The sequence below is a fragment of the Astatotilapia calliptera genome, chromosome 13 (assembly GCF_900246225.1).
Source record: "Astatotilapia calliptera chromosome 13, fAstCal1.2, whole genome shotgun sequence".
Classification (NCBI taxonomy): Eukaryota; Metazoa; Chordata; class Actinopteri; order Cichliformes; family Cichlidae; genus Astatotilapia; species Astatotilapia calliptera.
In genome coordinates, this window is record NC_039314.1 from 7,701,351 (window position 1) to 7,723,543 (window position 22,193).

At 47.4% G+C, this 22,193-nt stretch overlaps 1 protein-coding gene across 2 annotated transcripts in view; it reads right to left on the bottom strand.

Moving 5' to 3' along the window:
• ptk7b (protein tyrosine kinase 7b) overlaps positions 1–22,193 on the bottom strand; it is a 75,934-nt gene that overhangs the window by 11,871 nt on the left and 41,870 nt on the right. For both annotated transcript variants that reach the window (XM_026189414.1, XM_026189413.1), the window contains 4 exons: positions 14,969–15,265; positions 3,174–3,276; positions 2,889–3,073; positions 1,176–1,323 (listed from right to left, as the gene is read on the bottom strand). In XM_026189414.1, the coding sequence (XP_026045199.1) occupies positions 1,176–1,323; positions 2,889–3,073; positions 3,174–3,276; positions 14,969–15,265 (733 nt within the window). The remainder of the gene's footprint in view (positions 1–1,175; positions 1,324–2,888; positions 3,074–3,173; positions 3,277–14,968; positions 15,266–22,193) is intronic.

Here is a 22,193-nt window from a genome sequence, read left to right on the forward strand (position 1 = left end):
CTCATTCCTGCGTCCTTTGTGATCTTACAAAGCTTCAAACGATGCGTCGACTATTAAATTAGTCGTCGACGATTTTAATAGTCGACATAATCGTGACTAGTCGACTAATCGTGGCAGCCCTACTGCACACTCAGATACACAGGAATCATGCTTATATGATGGTAAGGAGAAGGAAGAGGGGTGAAAAGGGGGTGGATGCAAGATGGAAGAGGAGGAATCGTAGTTAAGACGTACAGCGCTGAGCAAAAGCCTTGAGCCACATCTCATTTCTTTATATTTTACTAGAAAAGATATATAATAGGTAGAGTGGTTTAGTTAAACATACATAAGCATAAATGGAAATAAGGTATATAAGGCAAAAACAGCCCAATTTATCAAATTATCAGTCACTGTTTGGTGTGACCACCTTTATTCTTCAACAGGTCTGGGCTCTCGGGAGGCCAATCCATGACTGATAGTGTTCCAGTGTGTGTTCTTCTATCCAGGTGTGCTTTTACTGCATTGGCAATGTGTTGGGAATCATGCTGCAAAGCCTGTACTCTCTTGTTCAGGCTTTCTTTCACCACATTTTACAGATGGCTGTAGGCACTCACGACAGCCACACTTCCACTGAGGCCATTTCTGATGAGGCGTCAGTAAACAGTAGATGGATCAACAGAAGGGCCAGATGCATTTCTCAAGTCCTGCACATGCCTGTCACTTCTTTCCTCCTTCTGTCCAGTTTCCTCAAATTTGTAAGAACACACATCAAACTGTGCTGAAATATGATTCACTTTGTTGGTGTGGAAACACTATTTTATCCCTGAAACTGTCATCATTTTTTTTCTTTGCTCGGTTATCTCTTATATATAAACACTACACTGGTTCATCCCTGGAATTAGGTGTCTTTTGTGTGCTTGAATGATTCATATGAATGTTAAGGGGCTTAAGAAACAAACCTTCCTTTGAAAATGGCCATGGACAAGGGGAAAAAAGTCAAATAGGAGCCAATGTCGAAAGAAAAATTAAAGTCTGGAGAACTATTGCTCAAGGTCACTTTAATAAATTATACCAAGGTCTTGCTCCTTGAAGGAAGAATAATAAAGAAATGAAAAGTGACTCACGACTTTTACACAATACTGTATGATGAGAAACAACAAAGTGACACAGAGGGAAAGATTTAGCACTCAACATACCTGGACTTGTTTGCCAGCAGCTCGTTTTCGTGGTACCACTCCAACGTGGGCGCCGGCTCTGCAGTGAACTGGCAGTGGAACACAGCCTCCCCGTTCCTCACTACCACCTGGTCCTCAGGAGTGACCACCGGCCGCGGGAAGCTCTTATCTGTTAGAGAGGTAGAACATCTGTATGATTACAGGCAACGGACCATCAAGTTCCATCTGCGTGGACGCTCGTGCATCACACCAAACTACTCCGGCTTTATTAAAAGCTGCCAACAGCAGCAGGAGGCTGGTGAGCCAGCAGTGTTCAGGTGGCAGTGTGTCAACACCACAGGGGCCCCTAGGACAGACTTAATGAGGTCAGAAAACAGAACCAGCAGCTTCCCTGCCTTTTCTCTCTCTTTTTTTTTTTTCGCTCTTACAGATCGTAGAATCACACATAAGAGATAATCCTTTTCTTTTCTGCAATGGTCCATAAACTAGTTATTCCTGGAAAACAGGGTTAGAAACAGCTCCACAGGAAAGAAGAAAAACTCAGTGCAAAATCCACAAACCCCAGTTTTAAATTGCATATTAAATCAATCACTGAGTTTTAAATGACCTGAAAAATGCTTCCGCTGCTGCATTTTTCCTTATGTTCACTTTCATTTGGCCCTTTCTACCAGCCACAAGCAGACCTCTCAGTGTTAGCCAACACTGCTCAGACCTGCCAAAACTTCAGATTAAGTCTGGTACAACCTAAAGGAGGAGTAATAGCTACACAGATTTTACTAAATTGTTACACTCCGGATGCAAAGCAGAAGGACGTCGAGTTAACGCACACACACTAGGAAGAGATCGGGAAAACACGTGAGTATCAGCAGAGCTGCTGAAGGAATGGTGCCAGTAGCAGTTATAGGACATTACGAGTGGTTTGAGTGAAGATAAAGAAAGGCGTGCATTCAGAGCACACCTGGCCCACCCAGGACGTCAACGGGAAGCCTCAGCCTACGATCTGAGAGCATGCACTGAAAACCAGTTTAAATCTGTCAGCCTTTTCCTTAAGGTTAAGCCCTATAGAAGAGCAGAGGGTGGTGACACCGTAACCTGAAACTGAACAATTATCCTTTCTTTCTCAACCCAGGTGCTAATCCGATGTCTCTGTGTTGCAGGTGGCTATGTGAAGCGGAACAGGGCGTCAGGTTTCTAATGCTGATTGGGTGCTGTGCTGCAAACCTTATACACGGGGGAGAAACAGAGCAAACAACACGACGAGAGCTTGTAGGAAAGAACCTACCTGTAGAATAAACTGTAGCAGAGGTAGTTGTTGTTAGACACACGGAGGAGACCCTGATGCTGAGGGAGCTGCTGTTATTGTTCTTTTAAGACATGTTACAATATTGTATGAGTGGGTGGTGTGGGAGGAAGTCGCTAACAGACTTAAAGGTAATCACATTACACACACTGTAACTTTTTTCTGCTTCCTGCTTTCTCTCACCACTAATGCTCTTTAACCACACACACCTGGTCGTCTCCATTTCCAGGTGCGGAAATGTGGGAAACTCACTACATCCTGAAAACCTTTGATTAGTGACCTACAATCAATTAGTGGATCGAGTAGCACACCTGACAGCAAAGTAAAATCAATATGGTATCATCTTACAGCCCTAATGTTTCTCTATAATATATCATATGTCAGTTTTATATTCTTGCAGATCTGATATTTGTTGCACAAGGTCACACACACACCTATAATGTTAAGAGTGTAGTTGGTGTTACTGCAGACGTGCCCAGCTGCATTTTTGGCGCAGCAGTAGTACAGGCCATTATCATCCGGACTGGCATTCTTGAAGGTGAGCGTCCTCTCTTTATTGTTGATCTGATGAGTTTTCTCCGTCAGCTTCACGCCGTCCTTGAACCACTGGCATGTCGGCCTGAGAAGCAGCAGGATGAGGAAGAGAAAGAGGAAGAGAAATCGTTCTGAATACCGTCTCATAAACCTGAATTTTGATCTTGAAGTGGGAGGAGACTCACCGGGGATGTCCATCAATATCACAGCGCAACGTGACCAGCGAAGAGTTCTCCATCTCCCTGTCAGAGACGGGTTCCTTCAAAATCACACCTCCGCTCTCCAACCCTGCAGTGATAGAAGAGGCAGAAAAATCCCGTAAGTGATGGAAGGGAGCACAAGAGGACAGGGGGAACAGCTGAGGAGAGGGACAGGAGGAAAAATTGAGTTAAGTGGTCGCCCTGTCCTCATGCGACACATGACGACGCTAATGAGTGCAGCAGGGACGAGGGGAGAGCGGGGAACATCGCTGCGACAGCACTATGACTCCACATCTACCACATTAGTGGGTCAGCTTACATCAGCATACCACAGTCCTGCACTCACCACAGTAATTCAAGTCCTTGAGGCGCTTTTCAAATGAAAAGTTCATTAACTGCTAATAGCAACACTCTGCTGTCAGAGCGGCCCATGAAATAAGGCAGCAGTGAACATGTTGTGACAAAGCACCTGCTAGTTATAATTTTAGTAATCCTTCAATTGAGCGCCCATCAAAAAAAAAACAGTTCTTCAAAACTAATTATGTGTGTTTACATTATTGCATCAAGGGAGAAATGAATGCCACAACAACGCGATGAAAGACAAGAAGGCTGATCGCTTGCGTCTCGGTGATAGATGAACAAAAGAACAAAGGAAGAAAAACAGATTGTGGGAAAGTGATCCGCATTAGTCCCATACATGGAAGCAAGCTTTTGCAGGCAGAAACAAAGAGCACATTAAGGATTTCGCCCAGTACACATGTGCAGATAGTGTGTCAAACCTGACATCAACAAAGCTTTCCTTCATCCTGCTCAAGTCCAAGATTCTTCAACATGTTCAGGTTGGCGAGACAGATAAAAAGTTGTTACATAGAAAGACAAAAGCTAGCTAGTGACAGCTTAGATTTAGCTGCAGTACCATCTTAGCACACCTTGCTGGAATTCCCCTTCTCCCACTGTTGACTACACAAACACTTGGTGTTTACACTGAATGAGAACAAGGGCTAATTGTTATTTACGTGACAGTATAAAGGCTGAGGTATGATGTGCAGAGACTGTGTAAACACTGCGGTTAGTGGGTGAAATCACTGAGAGAGCATGTTTGTTTCGGTTGCCCCCGATTTCTACACGAGTCCGTGGGGGTTTTGTGTATGTATGCTGTGCGTGTATTAGTGTAAGACATCCCACTAACGCTGCGCCATTCCTATGGCCCTTGGCTGAACAGTGCTGCTGCAGTGTGGATCATGTATGAAATATGCATGGTATGAGCCCACCTGAGAGAGCGATGGGGAGGGAGGGAGGAAGGACGCAGCACCCCTGTGAGGTCACAAGGGGCGCTAGAGGGAAAACTGTCACAATGAATTACTCAGGAACTGGCAGTGCTGTGCAGCCTGAGGGGATCATGGGAAACCATCTCTACAGCAACAGGGCTTCCATTCTCCTTCCTTATATCCCATCTGAGCCGTGCACTGCTCATTACCTCCCTCCTACCACAGACGGCCGACAACAGTGTGTGTGTGTGGAAGCATAGCTCAGCAGTGGAGCAAGTATGTGCGTGTGTTTATACATCTGTTTGTACATGCAATGGTGTATGCGAAACACAGCTGACGATGCTCTGCCTGCGAGCCTGAGTGCATGTGTGCAAGTGTCCTCAAATATCTGACAGTTCAGCAGATGCAAATTAGTTGTGTGTCTCATTCAAGGCCATTCCAGGCAATAGCTCCACTAACTCGAGGAGGAGGAGGTAATGAAGGGCAACTGCGCTATCGAGGCCTAAGGCCCGACGCTCAGACCTGTTATTAGCGAACTGAAAGCAAAAAGCGACCCACAAAACCAGACGGGGAGACGATGAATCACTGAAGACGGAGAGTGGGTTCAGTATCAGGGAGGGTGTCATCTGAATTCATGTATCAGATGCTCATTTGCATGTTCAGGAATAAAACAGCGAGCAGCACGAGAAATACCAGACGCGCTGTTTGGCTAATCAGAGCCTTCAACAGAGATTTGCAAACAACAGCAGACAACACACTCTGCCTTGTGTATCTAAAGTTTCTACCAGTCCTGACCTATTTTCTTCTGTGGCACGTTAAAACCGATTCTGGCTATCCACTTAATTTTCAGTTTGACCTGGATTTTCTTTCTTTCTTTTTAAACCAGCCTCACGTTCTTACCACTCACAGCTCCATTCACAGCTCAGGTTTCTCCAGCTGTCCGCTCGACAAACAGAAGGCACTCTTTCATAACCTATTAGTGGCAAATGCTTCCCCATAATCCCTCTCAGAATGCATGACTAAGTGTTGGAGCGGGCCTGGCAGCTAACGGCATAATTAGGAGCCTATAATTATTATGTTGGAGGCAGAACAGGAAGCGCTATCAACACGGGGATGATAACGGATGAACGTGAAGATATCATCAAGACAGATGATCGGACGGCTCGTTCAGTCATCACTCTGAAAAGCAGCTGAATGCGTGTCCGTCTCTTTCACTCAGTGAGCTGATTCGTTGCCATAGAGAAGGGTTTCTGCAAAACGGCTGGGGATTTCATTTGATTGACAAAACCATATGGGGATGAAAATAACCAAAACATATGGCATAGTGTCCTCGTATTGTAAACATTGCTATAAAACCAAAAAACCCCAAAAAAACAGTGGTGTGGCAGATTCCAGGGGAAAATTGTTAACTGAGCCAGCTCGGTGTTAGACGAGGTGTCAGATTTTATCAGCTGTGGCTGACAGGGGTCAGCAGGCCAGGCTGCAAACTGCAGGGGAGAGATGCTGCTGCAGCGACAAGACAGAGACAGGAGGAAGGAGGAGGAAAAATGAGACGCTGACACAGGAGCAAAGTCACTCTACAGGAGAGAAGCTGACGGATGGAGCCCGGGTCATTAAACATGAAGAGCTGCGTTTTGTCAGCTCACAAAAGACAGCAAGAAAAAAAAAAAAAAAAAACATCCTTCTGTAGGAACTGTGAGAAACGAAATGGGGGAAAACTAGAGCTGTACTCATGGTCTGTACAGACTCTTTAAAAATGTGTCTGCTGAACAAATGTGGGTTAAGGACACATGCTGTGTGACTAAGCCAAGACGGCGTGCGCATGCCTACTCACGCGCGAGTGACTGAATAGGGAGGAAAATGTGTTTCTACTCAATCTTCTCCTCATTGCTGCGTGCTGCTGTATGACACTAACATCCAAAAACACCGTCCGTGTGTGTCTTCTGAAAGCCGTGCCTCCAGGAGCAACAAGCATGCTGACGAAAGCGACGCCTGAGCCCGGTCTCGCCATGGAGACCCAGTGACCGGGCGGGACAAAAGGGTGAAGGGGGCGCGGAGGGGGGGGGTTAAAACCTCTATTGGTGAAAACAAGAGGGGGGATAATTACTCTGAATAATTCTCAGCTGGCAGGACTTGCCCACCCACCATTGAAAGGAAAAATAAATTAACCCTCTCTCGTCAGTGGGGGAGGGGCGGACGAATGAACTCCAGAAATGTCCCTGATACAGTACATATGGAAAACCCCACCACCACCACCCCCTACAGTCCACATTCACTACCAAGCACGCAAAGTAGCGTACACATGAGTGAGTGCACGGTCAAGATTAATGCCAGAAGACGTCTACTTTAAAGCTGCACGAGCTTGACCGCTTGTTAAAACTGTATATGAGTGGAAATATGACAACAGCCACCATAGCGTGGTCTGATCCACTTAAAGTGAGCCGGACAGCCAAACCGCAGATAATGATGCAGAGGTAAACGTGTTGATACGCACACACAGACGTAGCATCCGAAAGTGGTTAGGGATGATTTACTATTGCAGTTTGAGCATCTGGTTGAGAAAAGTGTGCACTAAATAACATTTAAATAACATTGTTTCTTGTTCGTAGATGTTTGTTATCTGAAGCTATGCCTGAGGAATCCACTTATGTGATTTCTTATCAAGCTGACTCAGGCTATTACCATTTTTACAGGAATGGTAATGTGCGGTGCATTAATAACTTCATAACCAGCATCTCAGCTGTGTGCCGGTTTCTTAGGTTGTCTGTAAAAAGTGCCTAATATGATGCTCCAACATAAACCACCGAGAATCCATTCATTCATTGTCATCCATGCATCAAATAGAGTGAACGGGGACACCGTGGACAGGTCGCCTATCTGTCACAGGGCCAACACACAGAGATAATCACGCACACGCTCTCATTCACACCTACGGTCAATTTAAAAATCACCAAATAACTTAGCCAAATGCATGTGTTTGGACTCTAGGAGGAAGCCAGAGTGACCGCAGAGAAACCACACAGACGCGGGTGAACATGCAAACCCGACACAGAAAAGGCCCAGACTGGATTCAAACCCAAGACGACCTTGCTGTGAGGCAACAGTGCCGCAGACACCGCTGTGTCTCTAGTTCCCTTTCAGTCGATTCACTCGGTACAACACATAAGTATGGGATATCACGCCCTCGCGTGTCCTGGCTGAAGAAACCTTTATTCACGCCTTTACGGCAGATGACGTGTGATGACACGCGCAAGGCCCCGCCCGCACATATAGCCGCTGCCATCACCGTCATCCCTCAGTTCTTACGCTCTTCACCTCGCTGAGAACACCTCTGCTGAGTTGGGCTAGCTAGCTACTGCTAGTTAGCTCCGTTGTCTGCCAACTTGAACCTAGCTTAACTGCCCCTGTTGGTGTTAGCCTCCACCGCCCAGCTGGTGCGTAGGCTGCCCGCGGAGCGCTATTTTCAAGTTTTTCTTGTGCAGCGTTTCGCTTTGCGTTTTGGGAATGGACTCCAAACCGAAGCGAGCAAAGCAGAAATCTTCTGTTCGCCCCTGTCCTCAGGGATGTGGTTTCTCTTTGCACGACAGCGACCAGCACGATGCCTGCCCTGTCTGCCTGGGGATCGTCCACGCTAGGAGAGCGTTGACGGAGCCCGAAGCTGGTGCGTTTTGTCGCCAGCTCCGACGCTCGACCCTGGAAAGACGGGTGACGTTTGTGGAAAGAGTGCTGGGACGCTCGGCTGTCGCACGGCATGACCCTCCTCTTTCCGAGTCTGGAGCCCCGGCTTCGTCCGAGTCCGAAGACGAAAATTTTCAGGTCGATGTCCCCGCGATTAGCTGGGCTGACCACATGGAATACGTTGACGGGTTAGCCGATGACGGACCGGAACCATGCAGGAGCGCTGACGGGCTTCAGCCTGGGTTGAAGCCCGCCAGCGCTCCCCAGGAAGACGATGACGTGCTGGACATCGGCCTGGACATCCATGGTTTGTCGGAGGATGAGCAGGAGAGCTCATTGTCGACCCAATATGCCGCCGCTGCTGCGCCGGTCGGCCACGATGACACCTCTCTTTTCTCCCTGTTTCGCCGTGCCGCTGAGAAGCTGCAGGTGGACTGGCCCTCTCCTCCACCAGCTCGGAAGCCGTCGCGGTTTGCGGGGTTTTTCCTTCCACCGGAGCCCGCAACGGCCAAAAACTGCCTCCCCATGTTCCCAGACTTTCTCTGCGAGCTAACAGCGTCATGGGACAAACCTCTGTCTACCCGCGTCACTGTGCCCGGCTATGGACAGTACATGGAATTGGACGGCGCCGAGGGAGCTGGTTTAGCTAACCCACCCCCTATGGAGCCGTCTCTGGCTGCTTATCTGGCCCCGTCCCATAACCATGGTGTCGGTGGCCCCGCAACTCTGCCGTCCAAGCACTGCAGATTCTCGGCCTCGCAGCTGGAGAAGATTTATCGGGCTCAGGCCGGCACCGCTCGAGCCATGAGCTCCGTCACCATGCTCCAGACGTACCAAGCAATGTGCCTGGCGGAGCTTGGATCGCTGGTTCCGGAGGACAGCCCGCTGTCACCTCTTCTTAACGAGGTTAGAGTCACCACGGATTACATCCTCCGTGCGTCTCGCTGTGCAGCGCTCTCCCTGGGCAGAGGGATGGCTTCGACAGTGGTGGCGCAGAGGCACCTGTGGCTGACCCTCTCCGACGTCCCTGATAGAGACAGAGCTGTGTATCTGGACGCACCAGTGTCTGCGGCTGGGTTATTCGGACATTCACTTGAAGCCATTCAGGCTAGATTCGATCTGAGGAAGAGGCAGACGGAAGCTCTGCGCGACATCATCCCCAGACGCCAGCCCCAGCCCAAGCCCACTGCTAGCTCTCACAGGCCCGCCGCTCCTCTGACAGCTGGCAAGAGACCGGCGCCCACTGCTGGAGTGGGAGGGCCGCCGGCGAGAGCACGTACTCCGGCCCGAGCTCCACGCCAGTCGGCCTGGGGCAAAGGCCCTCCCCCGGGCCCCCGACGGGACCCGACGCCCAGGAGGAAGAAGCCTCAGCCCTCCTAGCTGTGATTGCGAGTGGGGAAGGGATCCGGCAGCAGGGAGACGCTGCTCTTACCCCTCTGTTGCCGCACAAGAGGTGCCGCTTAAGTTCTGTTCAGGTTGTCAGCCCCAGAAGGCGCTGCACTTCCCTATCGCGGTCTCCCAAGCACATAACCCCTGCACACGGTTCAGATGTGTTGAATGTTCAAGCGACCACATCGAGTGTTCCCGCTGTTTTTCATTGTTATGCCCCGGAAAAGGTGCACCCAACAAAATGTATAAATGTACATGTTCCCATGTTGCAATCAATAAAGAGTGTGGTTTACTCTCAAACAATCTCAAATGCTCAACCTGCAGGCGAAATGAGCCAGGTCAGGCAGGGGATGCAGTCCCCTGCAGACACACTGGGGGGCGACGGCGCCCCGCCGTCAGTGCTGCAGGCCAGCCGGCTGGCTGCTCACTTCCCTCAGTGGCGCGCTTGCGCCCCCTCTCCGTGGGTGCTGCAAACCGTTGCCATGGGTTACCGGTTGCAGTTCCGGGTCAAGCCGCCTCGTTTCCAAAGAGTCGTGAACACGATTGTCAACCCCGAGGCAGCCTTGGTACTCAGAGAGGAAATACAGGCGCTATTACAGAAGAGAGCAATATGAGTGGTCCCCGCTTCGGAGACGGACAAAGGTTGGTACAGCCGTTATTTTGTCATTCCGAAGAAAGGGGGAGGGCTTCGTCCCATCCTCGACCTGCGAGTCTTGAACACGTACCTGCGAACGTACAGGTTCAAGATGCTAACACTCAGACAGCTCCTGAGTGCAGTCGGCCCGGGAGATTGGTTTGCGACAATCGATCTAACAGATGCTTATTTTCATGTCGCTATACACCCGAAACACAGGCAGTTTCTGAGGTTTGCATTCGAGGGCGTAGCCTACGAATACCTAGTGCTGCCGTTCGGGCTGTCGCTCGCTCCCCGCACCTTTACGAAATGTGCCGAGGCAGCGCTAGCGCCCCTCAGGAAGAGGGGCATCCGCATCTTGGCCTACCTGGACGACTGGGCTCTCGTGGCTTGCTCCAGAGAACAGGCGGAGACGCAGCTGTCGCGGGTTCTGTCACACATTCAGACACTGGGGTTCTCTGTGAACTTTCAGAAGAGCTCGCTAATCCCAGGTCAACAGATCGCTTTTCTCGGTCTGGAAATATGCTCTCTTTCCAGCCGCGCACGGTTGTCAGAGCACAGAGTGGCCGCGTTTCATCGCTGCCTCGCTCAATTTCAGCTGGGACGCAGACTGCGTTTCCAGACGATATTGCGCTTGTTGGGCATGATGGCATCTATGATCGCCGTAGTGCCGCTTGGGCTGTTGAAAATGAGAGCGTTTCAACGCTGGACTCTCTCTCACCGTTTGTGTGCTTCGTGTCACCTCCGGAGGAGGCTGCCGGTAACTGCGTCTTGCATGCTAGCTCTCCGTCCTTGGAGGGAGCCCGGGCTACTGCACCAGGGCTCTCGGATTGGGAGGGTGTTGTTTCGCAAGGTGGTGTCCACAGATGCTTCCCTAAGTGGGTGGGGAGCGCTGTGCGAGGGTGCGTCAGTGAGAGGGATCTGGTCCGCGGCTCAGCGCCAGCTGCACATCAACCACTTAGAGCTGTTAGCAGTGTTCTTAGCTCTAAAGCGTTTCCGTCCAGTCCTGCAGGGCCAGCATGTCTTAGTCAGGACGGACAATTCAACAGTGGTGTCTTATATAAACAGGCAGGGAGGAACACGCTCTCTTCCCCTGTTGCAGCTGTCTCGCTCTCTGCTGTTATGGTGCAGTGTTCATTTTCTGACTCTAAGAGCCACCCATGTCCCGGGCCACCTGAACCTGGGGCCGGACCTTCTCTCCAGGGGGGGTCCTCTGGTGAGAGAATGGAGGTTACACCCTTCAATAGTGGCTCAGATTTGGGATCTATTTGGCGAGGCGCAAATAGATCTTTTTGCTTCCAGGGTGAATGCTCACTGCCCCCTGTACTTCTCCATAATCGACCACGATGCACCCATGGGCTTGGACGCGCTAGCGCATCAATGGCCAGACGTGCTCCTGTATGCATTTCCCCCAGTGGAAATGATATCTCCAATTCTGGAGAGGGTGCGTCGGCATTCCCTCTCTCTGATCCTGGTGGCCCCTTGGTGGCCCGCGAAGTCGTGGTATGCAGAAATAATCAGCCTGCTTGCAGCAAGTCCTTGGCAGCTTCCTCTCCGCAGGGATCTCCTCTCTCAGGCGGGGGGGGAAGTGTTTCATCCGCGCCCGGATCTGTGGCACCTTCATGCTTACCTGCTGAGAGGTTAAACTTGGTTGCTAAGGGTCTGCCACCTAGTGTGGTAGCGACGATTCAGAGCGCCAGGGCCTCGTCTACTAGAGGCTTGTACGCTTACAAATGGCGAGCCTTCGAGCGATGGTGCCAGGACCGCCACACTCTCCCATTTCGGTGCTCTATTGTGGATGTTTTGACATTCCTGCAGGAGCTGTTGGATAAAGGCCTTTCGTTTTCGACGATCAAGGTTTATTTAGCGGCTATATCTGCTTGTCATATCGGTTTTGACGGGGTGACACCAGGTGCGCATCCCCTCGCCGTGCGTTTTCTGAAAGGGGTTCGCCGGCTGAGGCCCGTGCTTAAGTCCAGTGTCCCTGCTTGGGACTTGTCTTTGGTGCTGGAGGCCCTTTGTGGCCCTCCGTTTGAACCCGTTGAGTCGGTAGATATGAAACTTCTTTCGTATAAGACCGCATTACTTCTCGCTTTGGCCTCGGCGAAGCGAGTGGGGGACCTTCATGCGCTGTCTGTGCATCCTGCCTGCACACAGTTTTCTCCTGATGGCCGCAAGGTCGTATTGCGTCCGAATGCCGCCTATCTTCCCAAGGTCATGCCTGCATCTTATAGTTCAATGGAGTTTGAGTTGCTGAGCTTTTGCTCCCCTCCTTTTGAATCTGAGGAGCTGAGGAGGGTGCATTCTCTTTGTCCGGTGCGTGCGCTACGCACCTACATTGAGCGCACTCGGGATGTGCGTTTGTGTGACCAGTTGTTTGTCTGCTTCGCTAATCCGAATAGAGGTAGAGCTCTGTCCAGACAGAGGCTGTCCCACTGGATTGTAGAAGCTATCTCGCTGGCATACAGCACCGGAGGTTTTGCGTTGCCCCACGGGGTGGGAGCTCATTCCACCAGGGGGATGGCGACCTCATGGGCTCTTTTTAGAGGGGTGCCTGTGGCTGATATTTGTGCAGCGGCTAATTGGGCGTCGCCGCACACTTTTGTGCGGTTTTATCGGTTGGACGTTACAGCCCCTTCGGTGGCTCATGCTGTCCTTTCTGCTGGGTCTACCACTCACTGAGGATGTGGTGGTCCTGTTCCGGTTCGGTGGCTGCTCTGCGGGGCGTGTATATAGGTCCCATACTTATGTGTTGTACCGAGTGAATCGACTGAAAGGGAACGGTTAGTTATGTCTATAACTTCTGTTCCCTGAAGGAGAGGAACGAGGTACAACACAGGGTGGCCCCACTGAGCAGTTGGCTCGGTGAAGAGCGGCTATCGAACTGAGGGATGACGGTGATGGCAGCGGCTATATGTGCGGGCGGGGCCTTGCGCGTGTCATCACACGTCATCTGCCGTAAAGGCGTGAATAAAGGTTTCTTCAGCCAGGACACGCGAGGGCGTGATATCCCATACTTATGTGTTGTACCTCGTTCCTCTCCTTCAGGGAACAGAAGTTATAGACATAACTAACCGTTTTTTATTGACTGAACAGCGCCCCCAGTGGCAGTCAACAACAGAAAGTCTCTTATAATGACTCCTGTAACATTCTTAACTTTACATCAAAATCACATGTTTACAGACTGGTACCAACAAAGTCTGTGCCCCAATTTTTGTGAGCTAAATTCAGGTCTTTAATTGGTCCGTTGCTCAGCACTCTATGGCAGTTTAGATGTAGCTTGCTAACTTAGCTTGGTAGCATTAGCAGACAACTTAGCAGCCAGTTCTCGCATCCAAACGTACGCACAGACTTCTAGAAAAATCTATTTACAAAAGCAAACTAATGTTTATTACGATCGATGTGTGTCATGAACCGGGACCAGACTGTGCAGCGTCAGCGCTCACGTCAAAGAACGGGCACATTTGTGTGAGCCCGACTGCTATCTACACCGATCAAAAAGGTACGACCACTCTTATATAAACATTTCCACGGTTAAATGAGTTCAGCCTATTTATATTGCATGCCCTTCCTTTCAAGAAAACTATGCCTTGCTTTTCCAGTGCGTGGGAATGTTAATGGCTTGGCAGATAATGAAGTTTATTCTGCTCTGGAGAACTGGTGCTTCATGTCTAACTTGTTTCTTTTCTATTAAGTCTGTGGGAGTAAGTCGGTTGAGCTTCATTCACACACTAGATCATGTTCAATTGCAACACATGTGAGCGGTTCCCGTCAGATCGGACAGGGTTTGGGAAAAACCGATGGGCCTCTTTGGTCTTTTGGCTACAACTGCAAGCACTCAGAGAGAGACGGTGCTCGACATCACACGCCTCAAATATCCACTTGTGGAGACACATCATAGAGAGGGAGTTAAACCGCTGCTCTCTCCCTCCATCCGTCTCTCAGTTTACAACTAGGAGGTCTGGACACTCATCTGTTCTTGTAATCACCCTTTGAACAAGCACCATCACAGCAAAGACAAACCTCCAGGCTGAATGTAGCAAGAGAGGGGAACATATTCCAGATGGAATCATTTTTCGCCCGCTTTGCCTGCTTTTTTTTTTTCCTTTCCCTCTTTCTACCATCACAGAAAACTCTGTTTGTATGACACAAAGGCTTTACAGTAACAACTGGTACCTGAGGGCCTCTGACGAGACCCAAACAAGGTTGTTATTTATCCCAAACAGAGCTGTGCAGAATTTCCCGGCTTCCTCTGCTCTGAAACTTAAGCGGGTCACTGAGGTTTGGTTATGAGGCTAAATAACAAAATTAAGACACTAGCGTGCTTCCCCTTAATTTGACAACACATTTAGAAGCTGAAGATGTGAAAAGCATGACACAAATAAAAAAAACTGGAGCAGACAGACCTGTGCTAATCTAAACCGAAATAATTATACTGCTTTAAGGTGAACTAGACTGTTCAGTAATTTCCTGACAAAAAAGCCCTTTCAGAGTATATGGGAAAGAGAGTGTTACACAACGGAGAGGAAAGACAAGCAACAAAAAAAACACATGCTTGGTGGTGCACATATCCAGTTTCCTATAGAGAGGAGAAGCCACGAAGAATAAGGCAACAAGGTGGAAACATTCCTTCAGCTTACACTACCCCGTCATCTTATACTGCAACTTTTGTTTGGCTTTTTTGATCCAGAAACTGGATGCACACCCTTGTTGCCATTATGAAACCCTGTCAGTTGGTAATTTTCACTTAAGAGGGTTGTTTTATTTCCTCCGTCAAAGGAAGGGAAAATGGCCTGAAACTCAACACTCACACTTGATATTGAAGGAGGCGTTGTTGGAGTGGAGCGCTTCTCCTGTGGCCGTGTTTTCCGCAACGCACTCGAAGTTTCCTGCGTCCAGCCGCCGATCCACGGCGCTGAATTTGAGGTTGCTGCCCTCCTGGAAGCGCCTCTCGCTGTTCTCCAGGGGCTGGCCGTTGTGAAGCCAGCTGTATCTGATGTCGGTCGGATCGCTGACCTCGCAGCGCAGCATGGCGCTGCGGCCGTGCAAGGCATCCTGGGATTTGGGCTCCTTGGTGAACTGAATGGCAGCGGCCTGGATGGACAGAACTGGAAAGGAGGAGAAAAGGGAGAAAGAGGGGAAAGTCAGATTAGAATGGGGCTGCTGTTAACGTTTTACTGCTTTTTCCGTTCATTAAGTGTACGCCATAGCAACCACTTAGCCCTGTGGAGGAATGTGATGTTTAGACAATAATGGCTAGCTGTGAATTATTTTCTCGTAAAATCATCAGCCTCTGCGCCGGGGGAAAATACCTTCCCTGTTAGATAGACTGATGTGAGTGGGTGCTCTGACACTCAAACATCACACGCCCACGGTCACATGCTGTCATCGGCTCAGGAAGACGTGTCTCTTAAATTAGACGTGATGTGCTTCGCACACAAAGACACAGCCTCACGTACACTTGAATCTTTTATTGTCCCTCGTGGTGCTGCGGACAAGATTTGTGTGTGAGACATGTTTTATGCTCTACTAATCCACGTCTCAGAAGATTATCGGTCCGTTCAGTTTTGTTTCGTGCTCTCAGTTAAACGTGAAAGTACCGTTGTAGCACAAATCACAAAAGTCTCTGCCAAACAGACGGAGGAAACAGAAGACAAAGCCGACCCACTGTTTGCATACTGTTGTGAAGCATATGTGAAATTTGGATTCATCACTTCATAAGACAGCTCTGATTTTTAGTCCATTTCTTTGTAATTCATCATACAACAGGCTATTCAGTGGTTTCTTCACAGCCACCCTCCCACTGACGCCGTTCCTGATGTGGCTGCAGTCAACAGTAGATGGACCAACACTAAAGGGCCAGACTGATATCTCATGTCCTGAAACAACATTACTTCCAGATGCTGTTCATCTGCTGCAGACATCTGTAGGTCACCCACTTTCCTGAAATTATTTCTTCAAATTAAGTGTTTTTGTAACATCCAGTTAGTAACAAAATGCCTAAAGATACAAACATTTGTTTAGATCTGCTACAGCTTCTTGTGTCCTCTGCTTGTCCAGCTTCCTCACATTTTTTTTAAGGACATACTGCACACCGTTGTTGACATATGCAGACTTTTCAGCCAATAGCTGACCAGCATTTGTCACAGATTAAACCCAAAAAAGAAAGATTAAGTGTTTTTGTAACTGCTGCTAGTAACAAAGTGCCTAAAAGTGTTTTTTTGCTAAGTTGATTGTTATGTACTATGTGTAGACAAAACTTTTTGACAGTACAGTCGGTCAAGTTAAAAAGAACACACTGATACTACATAATATTTTATGACTTTATACAGATTCAGATCACGAAACTTGTGTCCCACAGCTGGTAGTTTCTACCCTCATTTAAATACAGTCATGCATATCCTTACCAGACTATTGTGTCTACCTCAGAGTACCAACATCATGGGAAGTATTTTTTTCCTCTCATTCAATTCAGTTTTGTTTATACTGTAAATCTCGGTTCACTAATATGTTTTTTTTATGACAAACTACACTCTTTATTGTTGGCAAGTGTAAACATACAGATGACATTATCAGAGTGCACCTGATTTAAACTCAGCAGCTGCCTACTAGTTTGAACAACCACCATAATGAAACACTTATCAATAGCCATCTGCAAAGGTTGTCGAGGCAGGCCCTCATGAGCCCCGTATAACACAATGTTATCCTGCCTGTCTGGGGTTTGTTATGATAAGTAACGGTCCACCACCAGAGTTGATTAACCATACCTACACCTGTGTGACGGCGTGTGTGTCTGCCTGTGTCTGGCTGGAAAAAAAAGGTAGATCTTTCAATAAAGTTAAATCAAGGAAGATGTTGATAATGAGCCAATGAAATGCTCCCATCTTTGACCCTCTAACATGCCACCGCTCCTGTCCTGCAGGTGGTTAGCGCTGACAGGCAGGTAGGCGGGAAAAGACACAGCGAGTTAGAAAGGATGGTCAAACAAGACTTCCATTCTGGTGAGCCTGCAGTAAGGTTCAGGTTCAGTGTAAATCAGATTGCCTTATATGGCCACAAGTATTACTTACAGCATTTCAAAGAAAACAGTGTGTCAGCTTAAGTCATGGACTTTTATTTGCATCAGCAAGACCGAAATCAGAAAATTCCATCTAAATGTTACATGAAAGGTGGGCAAATAGCCTTCAATTGCTAGGAAGGTTGTGCAAAGCACGCTGGAAAATAAACTTGTCTCTCCAAGGCTCAAGCGTGCCGACTCTGACAAGGTCACGGCACCGCAGAAGATCAGAGAAAAGATTACTCGTAGAAATGCTAAGCAACAGCTCTCAACACTGACATCAAATAAATTGAAGCAGTACTTCTTTAAAATCCAGAGAAAAACAACTGAATATTTGAGACCATCGTATAAACCTTTTCGGTCGCCAGTAAAACCTCGGCTCTGGCTACACCTTTATCAGCTGGTTAAAATAGCTAAGAATGGAGGGCTCAATGACTGTATGCTTTCATTTTGTCATTTTCCATTTGAATAGACTCTTGCTTTTTTATTCTTCTTTGGGGAATCTATTTTTATATAGACGACTTCATCGGTTCTAGCAAAGACACCAAAGGCCCGATGATTGGCTTTTACTTTATCTCGAATCATTCCTCCATGACCAGCTTCTGCATAATTTTCACTCAGTTTTTGATATATGATCACATCTACTTTTCAGTTTTTTCCTCGTGACTTCATGCCAGACATAATAATCATAAGAAGTCACGCTCTTATACTATTATTCAGGCAAAAAAATATTATTGAGCAAAAATACTTTTATTGTATTTCTTTCAGCTTCTGAAATGTATGATTTCTTCTTTTTCACTGATTAACAATTAATAATATTTTGACATAGTTAATAAATCATTTCCCACAGCCTCTGAAACGAGCTCTACCATGAAGGTTCCCCATGATTTATTGCACAAAGGGTTGTAACAACTCCTCGTCTGTATAAGCAAATGGTCTCCAGCAATTCTCCTGTGGGACTGAGAATTTGTTCCATCTGTGCAAAACTGGGATAAAAGGTAGCAGATGGGCTGGAAACACCAGCGAAGTCATCCTCGCCATCCACCTCAGACAATCTATGCTCGCAGACAGCCTTCCGCCTCCGTGCCAAGCCTACAGCTGGGGTGCGAGGTAGCATGCCAGCTTCCATCACACCGAACCTCCTCTGCGCAGCAATGTTACGAGCTTTGGCGGAGGCACGCGGTTGATGGTTTCATTTGAGATGCTCGCTGACAAACAGCGCGAGTTTGTGAGTTTAGAACCACGCAGACGCAGAGGGAACAACTTCCGGAAAAAGTCCCGGCAGATGCGGCGCAGACAGATAAGGCGTTTTCACATTCCACGGAGTGACAGACGTGAGAGTGAGGTGGGTAGAGTGAGGCGCGCGAGTCTGCCAAGTTTACTGTACTGAACAAACAGAGAAGGTGCCGTGACCTACATCTATCAAGCGCGCTCCAATCCTGCTTCTCTAAACTGGCGCAGAAGAGCAGACTTCAAGGGCACACGTGCACAAACAGTATAAACACAGTCATGCACACAAAGCATCACAACTGCCATCCCTGTTCTTGTCTTTTACCTTCACTTTACTCACTCAGGAACCCAAATTTCACTGAAGTTGTATCAGTCTGGCCAGATCGACACAGATAATTTAGGTCACGCTTTTCAGTGAGTCACAAGAGGGCTGCAGAAAAGAGGAATGCTCGGATATTCGCTGTGTGGCATTTGGGATAGATAAGCAGGGTAAATGCTATCCAAACTCAGACTGAGGGCCCTTCAAAGAGAGAGCAGTTGAAAGGGAGAGTTGCAGATAAAAGGCAAAGAGAGTGAGACTGAGGAACACAGGACGGGACTGTTCTTATGACAAAAAACATTCAACACAAAGAATGCTGCGACTAGCAATGTGCCATCAGAAGGAGTGAGAAGGAACGTCACACGGTAGCAAACCTGCAAGTAAACAACGCACCACCGTCTTTTGGTCAAGATGCAATTAGCAAAGTTTTAACAAACCAATATATCCATTAATGACGCATTAGTGTGTTATTTTGGTTTAGACCGCTCGTTTGAACAAAAAACTACATTTTATACTCAAGTTTTCATTTTAAAACTTGCTCATTAATAAAAGTTCTTTTCACTCACGAACTCTGTTCAATTTCTGAAAAATCGTTTGGGATATGTTTCCCAAAATTTGTGCAATTTCTGCACAAACAAGCCGGGATGTTTTCAACGAAATTCTTTCTCATATGAATCACACAGAAGGAAACGGTCCGCTTCACACATGTTCGCCTTACTGGAAACGCTCTGTGTGCTTCAGCTGAAGGAGCTGCCTGATCAGCAGCACACGTGACATTCACTCACAAACACTGGATGAATATTTGGTGCTCTGTCATCACATCGAGATCACACGTGTCACGCATTTGCGTTGCCATATGACTGGAAAACCTCGGAGTTCAGGAGCTGCAGTGTATGAGTGAAACAAATTCTGCATGTCCTGACATATGAGAAGCGTAAACAGTGTTGAAAAACTGATACCTAAAGTTTCTACTATTCAAATACTTTTTTTTTAAGCTAGAAAGCCATTAAAACAGTGAAATATCTTTCAGCCCGCATCCACAAAAATACGCCTCGGCTTCGATACCGATCAGCAGCCCAAAAAACTTGCAGCCCTGTTAATATTTCACGTCAATCACAGCACATGGGTGTTTTTGACACATTTCAAAACAATTCCTCAGAATTCAACTGACGTATCTGGAAATAAGTCGGACGAGACAGAAACTGGGTTAAAGATATAGCAGGAAACTGCTGAGAGGGTGAAATATCTGCACACGGGGATTCGCCTCTTCAGCTCACTGCACTGCCGACCCCATTAAGCCTGGCACGGCTGTCATGGCTGTCAGGTGGGAGTCGCCTTTAAGTCAGCCTGACAGCCAGAACCCACCATAATAGGTTCATCTGAAACTCACCGCCTCCTTTCTTTCTGTCTCTCCCAACTTTGTTTGCTGGCACTGACAGGCAGGGCTGGCCGAGCCGATTCAGTTTTCAAGAACAGATGCAAGATGCAGACGGAAGATGTGTGGGCAAAATCAGTGTTCTAATAACACAATCTAATGAATACAAACAAGATTTCACATTTCTGCATTCAAAAAGAAAAATGAATTCTTTGAGATGAGCAGCATCAGAGATGTTATCAGTGAAAAAACCTGCGATGAGCACTGTGTGTTTCCACCAGGCCATCACACACACCACAATGTTATCTCTGAAAGTTTCCCCAAACATGCCTCTGCAGGGTGACGACATCCAAGGATGACACACGAGCCCGAGGCTCCATGAGGTTAAAGAGAGACACACACAGGAGCCACAAATACGTGGCACCAGACACACACCCACTGTGGGAGCTCGAATAGCCCCATATGTGTGCGGTTTAACAGCTTCTCAGTGGACCGTGTCAAAGCGAGACAGCTGCGCTGAAATGTTTGCAAATGACAGGACAGCAGAACAAGGAGCCTTGGAGTCGCAGAAATGAGTGCTGCTGACGGCGCGTGAGACAGTGATTGGAGCGTTTGACATTGGACATTAATCTCAATCCTTAAAGTGACACGCATATCGCAGAGTCTCAAACATTCAACTGCAGCTGATACGCTGTATCCAAGCAAAACACTGATAAATATTTAAGACGTTAAAGGTTCTGTAATTCAGCCTGTTTGCTATTAAAATATACAGTGAGGTTATTATGTCCTCAGAAATGTCAAAAAATTAAAAAGGTAAACAAAGGTGATCAGCAGGTGATGAATTATTTAGTATTTAAAGTATTTTAATTATGCTTTTCTTTCCCATCCTTATTTATGCGCACTCATTTCCTTTAAGCACAGCGTTGGAGTCCCAGATGTTTTTGACTCTCCTCTTTCTTTCACCACGTTTGAAATGAAATAAATGGTGCCATGTTTGTGTCTGTTTGTGCATTTGGCTACGCAGAGCGAAGGAGTGTGGGCACGCATGTGTGCAGTCTTCAAATAAATAAATCAAATGTGTGCGCAGCCTGACGGTGACACTGAATGTTTAAGAACTGGCCTGAACAGGAAAAGGAGTGACAGCAGAGTTCAGCATGAAGGGGAACAGTATGAAAAAACCTCAAAAGATAAAAAAAAGGCACTCAAGAAAAGCACAGTCAAAGGCTGCCGCTGACAGTTTACAAAGCTTTTAAGACTCAGATTCACTTTACTTTATAGAATTTAGTACATATAGTATGACTTCTTCTGGAGGCTGAAAGCTGTGCATGAGCTCTGCTATGGTAGTCTCTTAGGTTTCAAGCAGGGGACTAAGGCAGAGAAGGGCTGTGTACATAAATAAACTTTATTTGTAATCACATGTATAATAATAATAATAGGTTTTTTTGTAGGTTGACAGAGGCTTTGGTCAAATAATAAAACTGGACACACACAAATGCATTAGAGCTTCAAAGTTGGGTTGCCATGGCAATAATTGTGGTCTAAATATTGAAAAGGAAAAAAAACCTCCTGTGATTATAAATTTTGCAATATTTGAGCATCCTTTGCAGAGAGCAGAGCACCAGGTGTGCCCAATGCTCGCACTTCTTTACACTACGAGTAACCAATTTAAAGCGCCACTTGGTAACAAAGAGTCCATAACCCATGAAAACGGCACTATCTAACGTGATCACTCCATTTTCATTACTCCATCCTCTCCCAAATCGCAATATCTACATAACCCAATTACGGATAAGACCTGCAAGACTGCTGATAACATCAGCCCTCCCAGCTCAAGCAGCACACGCCGACAACAAACAGTGAAACTTCAAAAGAGTACACCAAAAAAAAGGGGGGGAAATAAAAATAAGACTCCGTCTGATTAATAATTCATGACTCCAAAAGTTCACATACGATCTGAAAGTAGGTTTAACATCTTATTCAGTCAATGTCAGTCAGGAGGTAAGACAAGCAGCACTGCAACAAGCACAGACTGGAAAAAGATGTCATCAATTTTTC